Source organism: Calidris pugnax, unplaced genomic scaffold (assembly GCF_001431845.1).
Source record: "Calidris pugnax isolate Ruff unplaced genomic scaffold, ASM143184v1 scaffold219, whole genome shotgun sequence".
Taxonomy (NCBI): domain Eukaryota; kingdom Metazoa; phylum Chordata; class Aves; order Charadriiformes; family Scolopacidae; genus Calidris; species Calidris pugnax.
The window spans coordinates 17,109,309-17,119,798 of NW_015094507.1; the positions used below are offsets into that span (position 1 = coordinate 17,109,309).

At 39.8% G+C, this 10,490-nt stretch overlaps 1 protein-coding gene across 1 annotated transcript in view; it reads left to right on the forward strand.

The window, feature by feature from the left end:
- The first annotated feature begins 1,980 nt into the window (after positions 1 to 1,980).
- The window catches only part of RRAGD (Ras-related GTP binding D), a 13,552-nt gene continuing 5,042 nt past the window's right edge, over positions 1,981 to 10,490 (forward strand). The window contains exons 1-4 of the mRNA XM_014964729.1: positions 1,981 to 2,271; positions 2,671 to 2,870; positions 3,858 to 3,972; positions 9,897 to 10,039. Of these exons, the coding sequence (XP_014820215.1) occupies positions 2,029 to 2,271; positions 2,671 to 2,870; positions 3,858 to 3,972; positions 9,897 to 10,039 (701 nt within the window). The 5' untranslated portion in view covers positions 1,981 to 2,028. The remainder of the gene's footprint in view (positions 2,272 to 2,670; positions 2,871 to 3,857; positions 3,973 to 9,896; positions 10,040 to 10,490) is intronic.

The window sequence follows — 10,490 nt, forward strand, 5'->3', positions numbered from 1 at the left end:
ATTTGTTAATTCCTAAATTTGTGGTCTGTGGATCAGCAGAAGTTGGCCATTGCTGTGTTAGGAGGATGAGATTCTTATGGAGTTACCTATCTCTATTCTGCTTGAAGGAGTTTTCATCTGTGCACTGTTCCAGCCTGGCAGTGTTTCACGTGTGATAATTCACAAGAGCACAGTAAGTGGCCTTAACCTGTCAGGGCCTTTCAAATGTATTTAAAATGGGTAGGATCCCACCCGGAATGAATTTTGAATGCCTGTCAGTCACTGTGGTGACACAGGCCCACATTGAGTGGCATAGCCATTCACAAGCCAGCAGATGGTGCCAAGGGATGTTCTATGCTAACACCCCGAGACCTTCATTTGAGAAGCCCTAATTCTGGGTAAGTGAAGCTCAGGAGGTACAAACAGACATGAACAAGGTTCTGTGCCCTCCTGGCAGGCACATTGTGCTCTTGTTGTGTCTGAAAGTTGTGAGTGAGGCTTGAGGAGCTCAAGAGGATGGAGGTGATCACTGCTCCTGGGTGCCAAAGACACTCCAAGACGAAGGACTCCTCCTAGCTTTCAATTTTTCAGTCCGTAAAGCTATGTAATAAATTGACAGGTTTGAGTTGTTGCTGAGGTTTTCTTGTTTTGGGTTTTCATACTTTTGGAGTAAAGTTGATCGCTTAAAGTATGCGGGAAGGATGCGTATGAACAAACGTGCGCTGATTTCCTGCAATTCAAAATTTATCCCAGCAGAAAAAGACAAAGGCAACTGTGTTGTGCTCTGAATAATGTTGAGTAGCCTGTACTGCAGTGGGTGGGAGAAGGTCTGCCTGACAGGTAGTACATTTAGCCTGTTGTCTGATCAGTATTTTAAACCTGACTGCTGTGTGCTGTGAGCATTACTCTGCAGATTTGGCATTGACAGCTCATTTTTTTTGTTGTTTCTTGTGTTTGATGCTGCAGACAGGATATCACAGAGGTGTTTGAAAGCTTTTTTTATATCTACGTGCAGTACTGTCTTCACCTTGGACATTTCAAAGTTACAGTCCAACTAAATGAAGCAATTGAGACTGTTGTAGCTGTTTTGATTAGAGATCCTGAAACTGAAGTTGGTGTGCTTGCAGGTGTGGATAGCTATACGTTCATGTATTTACAGGTATAACAGTATAGTTTACTCCTCTAACTACCTTTATGCTAATCTAAGTGCATCAGCACTGGAAAATGTTCTGGTTCAGTGGTGCCAGTTTCAAACCGGGGTTGGTAACACAATGAAATGACTGTTTCCAAGCCTTTGTTTTGTAAATAAGCAGGGGGTATGCTGTAATCTTATTTGTTGGATAACAAACTTTGACGGATCGTAACACAAATTATTCAATAGCAGATGAAATCCTAACAGCCTTAGAAAAGGACTCCTTGCAAGCTCAGTACTTGTTGTAACTCCCACCACAGAGGAATTGTGTGCCTGATGAGTTGTCCTCTTCCTATAGCTCCTGGGATGTGTGATTTTATTTATTTAAGAGGAAGGAAGCCCTCTTGTTGCCTTAGGAGGACCACATAGATGTAACTAACACAAATCTACTCCTTTCTTCAGCAGCGTCATGTAGCTATCAGTTGACAAGGGTATTTATTACCAGATGATATTCTTTTAAATTTGGGTTAGAATGTATGTGGCATGGGGTTAATTGGGAGTAAAATCAGGTATTTTAGGATGTCTGCATGTGACAACACATTTTCCACATGTAGACTGAGCAATCAAACCTTTTGCAGTCTCTGTCTTTCAGATGTGAAATAGGTTTTATGATAGCATAGCCTACGGGGCAAATAATTCAAATTAAAATGCCTGTAGCACTGCTCCCTAAGATTAAAAATTGGTAACATTTCCTTATATCCAAGTAAAAATGTCACAAAAATAAACACAAAATGCGTGTTATCTGGCAGTTAATAATTATATTGACATAGTTTATTACTTTTCCTCTTGTGTGATTTCATTCAGTTTTGGATTTCAATGATCCCTTCAGTACTGAAGTTAAGCCAAGAATCCTGCTCATGGGATTGAGAAGAAGTGGGAAGTCTTCCATTCAGAAAGTTGTCTTTCACAAAATGTCGCCGAATGAGACCCTTTTCCTGGAGAGCACAAACAAGATCTGCAGAGAGGATGTTTCCAACAGCTCCTTTGTCAACTTTCAGATATGGGATTTTCCTGGGCAAATTGACTTCTTTGACCCTACCTTTGACTATGAGATGATTTTCAGAGGCACTGGAGCACTGATATTTGTTATTGATTCTCAGGTAAAAAGGGGTTTAAGCTACCTTTTTCTTTTCTTTCTTCATCAATAGACAAATGGATTGGAAAGCTTATATTTTTTTTTCAAAGCAAGTAAAGGACTTTACTTACATCACAAACACACGTTAAAAGAAAGTCAGTAAAACATGGTTGGTTATTTTTTCAGTCTTTCTCTGCTGTAGATTCAAAAGTTAACTAATTTGCTCTAACATCTCAGATTCCTAAGTGCATGAGGTTGGTGGACATGATGGATGTAGTCTCAGGCTTCTACTTATAAGAAATAAAAAAAAAACAATTAAGCTCTTTTTGAACTTTAGCATTATCTAGAAGTAAGTAACCTAAAATTTTGTATATATTTTTAAGAACTTTCTTACAGTTGTAGCTTTTCTTTTTTCCTTCATTAGGATGATTATATGGAAGCATTAGCTCGGCTGCATCTTACTGTGACCAGAGCCTATAAAGTGAATCCGGATATCAACTTCGAAATCTTTATCCATAAAGTGGATGGTTTATCTGATGATCACAAGATTGAAACACAGAGAGATATTCACCAGAGGGCAAATGATGACCTTGCAGATGCTGGATTGGAGAAGATTCACCTCAGGTGAGAAAAGCTGCTTGCTGTGTGGCGAATCCTAAAGAGGAGAGCAGCTTATTTGACAAGTTACCATTTTCTGTTCTCTTGAAGTAGCAGACAACAGGCTTTTGATATATGAAGGAAAAGGATAATCAGAGACACTGCATTTGACCTGAGCCAGAGAAAGTATCTTATTTCTGATTGCTGTCTCAGAGGGAAAGATGGAGAGGAGATGTGCTTAAAAACAGAAAAAAAATACTCCTGAGTCCTACTAGTTTTCGCTGCAGCTGCTGTCTTGAAATAAGTTGTTTGGACAGTGGCAGCAAGCAGTGGAGCTCCAGCAAGTAGAGTATATATGCCACCTACAGCACTTTTGCCTTCTTTGAAACCTCTCTGCCTCGCAGTCCCCTCCCAGCCACTAGTCCTCTCTGCTGCAGCCTGCTTGGAGCCACTTGGGAAGGCAGGTGCTGTCTCTTTGCCTTATGCCTGCTGATAAAGCGGATTATTGTAGCAAATATTGAAAAACAGTGGACTTCTGCAGGCTGGAAACTAGAGGACATCAAGTTGTCGTGTGTTTTTTAGCACTCCAAAGCCAAGTACAAATGTATTAAAAAGAGACACCCGCTCCGTGAACATGCCAGCTCCTTAGAGTTCCTAACCACTGTATCATTGCATTGATAAATAGGTCCACAGCTTTCAAAAAGTAGATCACAACCGATATACCTAGTATTATTCCTCTCCTGCAATTTGAAAAATATTTTAGTAAGTATACCAAGGTGGGAGTTGCATCCTGAAGTTCTACATCGAGGTCCAGTTTGCAGTGTCTAGAGGTTTTTTTGTATGGAGATGAAGCCTATGCTTCAATCATACCGTGTGACTTCTGATCACAAGGGGTTAATTGCATAAGTGTAGGCAGTTGCTGTTTGACAATATTTCATTTCACTCATATTATGAAAGGTACATCATGTTCACAGAATGTGGCTAAAAGGAAAATGTGGTGACGTTTTTTTCCAGCTTTTATCTGACAAGCATATATGATCATTCTATATTTGAAGCGTTTAGCAAAGTGGTACAGAAACTGATTCCACAGCTCCCAACACTGGAAAACCTGCTTAACATCTTTATTTCAGTAAGTACTTGTTATATACTTTGTCTGTAGCTCCAGCTATGTCCAACATGCATGTTCAGATGGTCTGCTCTCTGCCTTCTGAGAGATTACGAGCAATGGGAACTCTCGGAGAAATGACCTAAACTTAGTTGAAATGCACCCACAGGCATTGCTTGGCTTCACCACCCTGTCTATTAAACGGTGTTGCTGAGCTGCTGAGAGACTCACAGTATTCCCTGATGCACATAACGCGCGGTAGGAGCCATCACTTTTTTGCTCGTGTGTTAATCTGAATGTTGCAAAGGTCTGTGCTGCATGCGTTTGTTTAAATAGTACTTAAAATTTGTGTAAATAAATTCTTAAAGGCACATCGTCTAGTCTGACCTCTTAAGTAGAGCTGTCTATAGTGCTTCCTAGAATTAATTCTACTTTGTATCGGAATTTAACCTGCTTAAGAAGATCTTCTCTTGTCTTGAAATTTTTAGAGGTAGAGTCCACCACAACTTTCACATCTTCCATAGAGGCCAATTAGAAAGCTTTGTGTATCTAGTGGCTTGTTATCACTGTGGAGGTAATTGCTTGCTCCATTGTCCCTGTACTCGTGGTCCCTTCCTCTCCTTTGTACTGGTTCTGACACTCACCTGTTCCCTCACTGTGGAGGAGTCACCATGACACAACTAATGCACTGTTTAATTTAGTCAAAAGCAGCTCATGGAGGAGTCCAACATGCTCTTGTTTTGACACAAGATAAAAGGTGGGAACATGGGGTTGTGAGTAGAGGAGAGCACGGTTGTGAAAAGGAGGAACTCCCCGTTTTGGCAGTTGTTAGATCAGGTCATAGTGGCTCCTGGAACTGCACCCTTTCTGACAGTACTCTGATTTTTGCATCTAGAATTAATTTGTCAAGCTTCCATTTCTAAGCAAGGTATTCTGTTGTGCCTTTTTGTGATTTCAAAGTAATGAAATTATTTAGTATCATTCAACAGCCTGTAAGATAAGATTAGACTTCACAGTTTCTCAGTATAGGGTGTGAAAACGGAGAGAGAGAGAGAAAAGTTGGATGTGTTGCTGAAAGGGAGAGCTAGGATTAGAGGAAGGTCCTTCCACAACTTATTCTCTTACTATTAGACAACAAATGATGCCGTTTTGGAATGAACGGTTTGCTACAAAGATCTGTTTCTACCAAAATGGAGTAGTTATCATCCCCATTAGGACAGGAAGGTAACGGAGGAGAGATGACAACAGCTCTGGAGCAATTGGATATTGAATATGCTACATGGTCTTAGAAAGCTGTCTCAGAGTCACCCCAGTCACTTGTGTTGTGAGTCACAACTCCGAGGTCTCCTCGCTGTTTGGAGTTGGTGAAGAATTTTTGCCAAACCACCAGATGAATGGAGCACGAGCTGCTTCCTCAATGACTGATGGCAGTCACTTGTGCATCTGGAACACCCAGAAGGCAGCTCCAGTAATATCTAGAATATCAAATGTAATTTGTAAGGAAAAACAAGTCTTTCAAATGAATTGAAAGTCCAAAAAAGTGAGAGATGTACACTATTTCCGTTATTCAGTAGGGGAAACAGTCTCGAACTGTTTCTTAGCTCCAAATGGAGCAACATCCAGTTTGTTAATGACCTAGAGCAAGGCGTAGCTACATCACTATGTCCTCAGCGTGCTCGCTGTCTTTTTATGAGTATCTTCTAGACAGAAGACTCAGAATGACTCTGTTTGCAACCACAGGAAGACTAAACATCATTCTCCAGCACAGAATTAGTCAGCGGGTGCCTCTTCACTTCAGCAACTTAGCGACAACAAATCCTGACACGGATTTTGGTCATGCCTTACCCCGGGAAGTCAGTGTGCTGGATATCAAAGTGTGGGTGTCCTGGTGTTCTAGTTTGGGTTTTTGCAGCAATATTCATAAGGATTTGCTTTCATTTATGCCATGAAGGCTTCCAACATGAAAAGCTGATGGTTACAAAAATAGATCTGTGATCACTCTTTAAGTTCACAGCAGGTTTTATGCCCAACTTTATAGTGCCACAGTGTGTTAGCGTGTACGTTTGAGGAACCATCGGTGTGATAATACTGCTTCTACATTCTTTAATGTAACTGCTTGTAAAGCATAAAATAACAGTTGGTTTGGCATTCAAAACCCATGTAGATGTTACCTAACTCTCTATCAGATGTCTGGTTTTTAATTACCATGGCCTTACTCAGCAATCATAGTTGTGTGACACAGGAATTTTCATTTTAGAGCTGTTGGGGCGTTTTTTGAGGGATGTTAAAAAGTATATGTTAAAAACAAACAATGAGTTATCATGGTAAAAATAAAATTAAGTGCAGTTTTGTTTATTTAACGATTTAAATTTCATATTCTGTAAACTCAAATGTCGTATTTAAAATTCATTCACTAAATCTGCTGTTTGCTGCAAGACTTGTTTAAATAACTGTCCAAAATTCATTTCTAACTGTAAGGGACTGATAAGTTCTTTTATTATCTTAGGACCAAATTTTGGCTTTTCATACTTTCAAGAAGGAAAAAGATAGGCCCATTTACCTAATTTAGGAATTGGAGTAATACTACTTCTTTTACTGATCCCGTTCTATTTAAAGACTAGAAACTGCCTTCCACTTTATGAAACCCAGTGTAGTTGAGAAAAATTATCTGATTTTCCACTACCTTGTGATTTTTACCTATCCAAAGTAAAATCTCATATATTCATTGCAGAAGGTTTTTCGCACTGACTCTCTTGGTTCAGATTAGCTGTAGAATACTCTTAGGTTGATTCAGAGTGCCTGATAGAGCTTCTAACACGTGTTGCAACTTCTTTCCAGGCTGTAGGGTTGTGTCAGAGATGACTATCGCTGATTCTGGCCCTGCTGTCAGTGACATCAATGGCAGCATTTCATTCGGTTGCATAAGGCAGCTGCTGGCCTTTGTTTCTCTAATAAGGAACCCTCATGCTCTAGTAACAGAAACAGTTGATTTCTTATTGTCATTTTCCCTGACTGAGTGTTAATGATATAATGTCTCTTTGAATAGTATTTTTTATCTACTGTTTCCTGATTTATTTATTTATTTATGACTTGTAATTATTGTTTATACTGGTAATTTTTTTTCCTTGAGGAATCTTCTCACAAACATTCTGGCAGATCCTTTCCTTTTTCACTTAAAGTTGTACTTAAAAACCCTGGCAAAGGAAATCTGTGAAGTCATGGGGGTATAGTTTAGTGGTTACTACTCCTGGCACTCCTTCCCACCCTTTCACCAAGGTTTCTGTCACTGTACAAGGTTTGACAGATGCAAATATGTGCCAGTTTCTCAGCAGGTCCTACCACGATGTATTAGTTTCAACTGAAAACGAACATGGTCTAAGTTAAGACACCAAGTTCTGCCCTTACCAGCAGGAATAACTGCTGACAAAGCAAACATCTCAAGATGAAAACCTTTTAAACTGTCACTGCAGGTAAAGGCAGGCTGCAGCAGCCAGAGTTCTGAGATGGAAAAAAATCACTTTTCATTGTTAAATGTTATTATATCATCACTGGCATCTTAATAATTTAAGATATATCTTACCCTGTACAGCTGAAATTATTGCTATGTCTCTCTATAATAAAAAAGTTTTATAATCGACTTCTCATGAGTGACACTACAGGGCTCAAGGTCCAACTTCTTTTATCTAAAATGACTTCTATTTTCAAATACGTGCTTTGGCAATTAATTATGGCTATATACTTATATGATACTTACGGGTGAATCTTGTGATTAATGTTATTTAACAGCATCTGTTGAAGCATGTGAGATGCTGTCAGAATTATTCTTTGAAAATTAAAATTACAGAACTATCCCATGGGCCCAGAATAACCAAACTAAATATGCATACATTTCTGTTCTTAGTGCTCAAAGAATGTAGGCTCATAGAGCCATGTAGGCTGAAAGGGACCTTTAGGGATCAGCCCCTGCTGAGGGTCAGGCCAGTTAGAGCAGGGTGCTCATGGTTGGGTCCAGTCCAGCTTTGTATATATCCAAGGATGGATACTCTAAAACCTCTCAGGTCAGCGTGCTAGATCCAAGGATGGAGACTCTGCATCCTCTCAGGTCAGTGTGCTAGATCCAAGGGTGGAGACTCTACAACTTCTCAGGTCAGCACGCTCCCAGTGCTTTGCCACTCTCATGCTAAATTATTATTTTTTTTTCTTGTATGAAGTCAGAATTCCTGCTTGTGCCTTTTGCATCTTGTCCTTCAACCCTGTGGCTCTGAGAAGAGTTTGGCTCTGTCTCCTGTGCGCCCTTGCATTAAGTGTTTGTAGATAGCAACAAGGCTTCTCTTCTTCAGGATGAATAAACTCAGTCCTCTTGAGACTCTCCTTGTACTTCAGCCCATGTACCTACAGTATCCACAGTGTATACTTTAAAAAAATATTTCTTCTATTAATGAATTACTGAAATGTGCCACTTGTAGAGTCCTTTCCATAATGAAATGCAAGGAATTCACCTCTGTACTCTCTATTATTATTAATGGTGTTTCCAGCCCTAGTTGTGTGCGCAATGGTGGCAGAATCCATAGAATCATAGAATGGTTGGAGTTGGAAGAGACCTTAAAGATCATCTGGTTCCAAGCACCTTGAAGAAGAAAATGCCCAAAATATTGCTGGCCATTGTTCAATAGCGTACCTAGGGTTGAAATTTTCCTACCTATTTTGGGACATTTGGAAGGTTGGAGGGTCACTTTAGTCTCTTAACTATGTGTTAAATAGTTGACTTAGGAAAAAAAGAAAAAGGAAAAGTTCTGTAACTACAAAGGAAGCTGAAGCTACTAAAACTTGTTAGGGTTTTTCAGCGTGTTTTTTGGTAGTTACAAAACTGCTGTGGCAGCAGTCCCAAACCAGATTAAAAAGGGAAGCCCATATATGGAGACAATTCGGTTTGGTGGGAGAAAGTTGCTTCTCTTCTTTCTATAGATGGATTCTGAAGTGTATTTCATAGCCTGAGCTGTAGCAGTGCTGGGAAATTGCCCTTTGTGTTCAATCCTGGGACAGCTGCCCAGGTGGAAATCCTTGATACCAGCAAGCAAAGCTACTGTTTTCAGTTAAACACGACACATTTTTTTCCTCTTTTTGTTTTGTTTTGGTTTTTTTTTCCAGGAAGTAGAGGCTTATGGCAGTTAAGTTATCTACACAAAGAGCATGAGGTAGCATTCCTGGCTGGACCCTGAGAGCTGTGAATATGATACATCTCCAGTATGGAGGGAGCCTTAATCAGCTTGGCAGGAGGAGAGGAACATAGCTGTCATCACGTTAGCAAGCCTTAGCATTATAAACATGGCTTGAACCACCAGTGCTACATGAAAACTGAAAGAGCTCCATCAAAATACTGGCCTTTCTCCTGTGATCCTAAAAGGTGTTCTAAGGAACCAGACAGGAAAACATCTACAGACCCTGATGAGGCAATTTCTCAATTTCCTTGAGAAACTAGTTCCTAAACTCTACTGCTGCCTTCTTCCATCAGCTTTTTCTTTTCCTTGTTTCTACCTTCTTACATGTCCAGCTAGAATAACTTTAAATTACAGCTATTTATGTCTGTTGTTACAACCGAGAAACCAAAAGCTTGATCTTGGAGGACTTTTTTTCCCCCACATACATTTTCCACTGAAAATAAGTGTAATCTCTCCAGATGTTTGGGAGTGTAAATTGGCATTATGGCTGCCCAGAGGCAGAACCTGTTGGAAGGTCTGTGAGCATCACAGTTTGCTACAAATACAACAGTGCTGTGCGTACAGTTCTTTCAAAATGAGCTTGATTGCAGTTTAACTTCCACTTCTTCAGCCTAGCCTTTTGTATAACAGGCAAATAGGGGAACAAAAAAAAGTTCAGTATTCATTTGAAGACATGGCTTCCGTTTTATTTTTCTTTCTCTTTTTTTTTTTTTTTTTTTTCTTAAATAGAATTCCGGGATTGAAAAAGCATTTTTATTTGATGTGGTCAGTAAGATCTATATTGCAACGGACAGTACCCCCGTGGACATGCAAACTTACGAGCTCTGCTGCGATATGATCGATGTTGTGATTGACATTTCTTGTATATATGGGTAAGTACATTGTTAATGTTTCTCATAAAACTGCGTGCCTAGAACCCGAATGGCCTCAACATTAGAATGGTGTGGGTATAAATAATAATGAGAATGGGTAATTCGTCAGGATGGGAGAGAAGGCTTCTGAGGTGGAGATCCCCTGCCAGCAACAAGCACTGTTCCCTGCCCAGCCTCTTTTGTGAACACCTTCCTTTTTCTATGCTAATAATTCTATTTTGTGAACACCTTCCTTTTTCTATGCTAATAATTCTACGTGGAGGAAGGAGTGGGAAGTAACCAACCTAAAATAAAAGGAAACGTTAACATTTTTTGTTCCCTGGGGAGGAATACAACTGAAGGATGCCTCCCATTTGAGGGGAAAAAAAAAAAAAAAAAAAAAAAAAGGGGTTACTAAAATTCTGCTAAACAGAGAGGCCCACAAAAAAAACCATTCCCCAAACACATACTG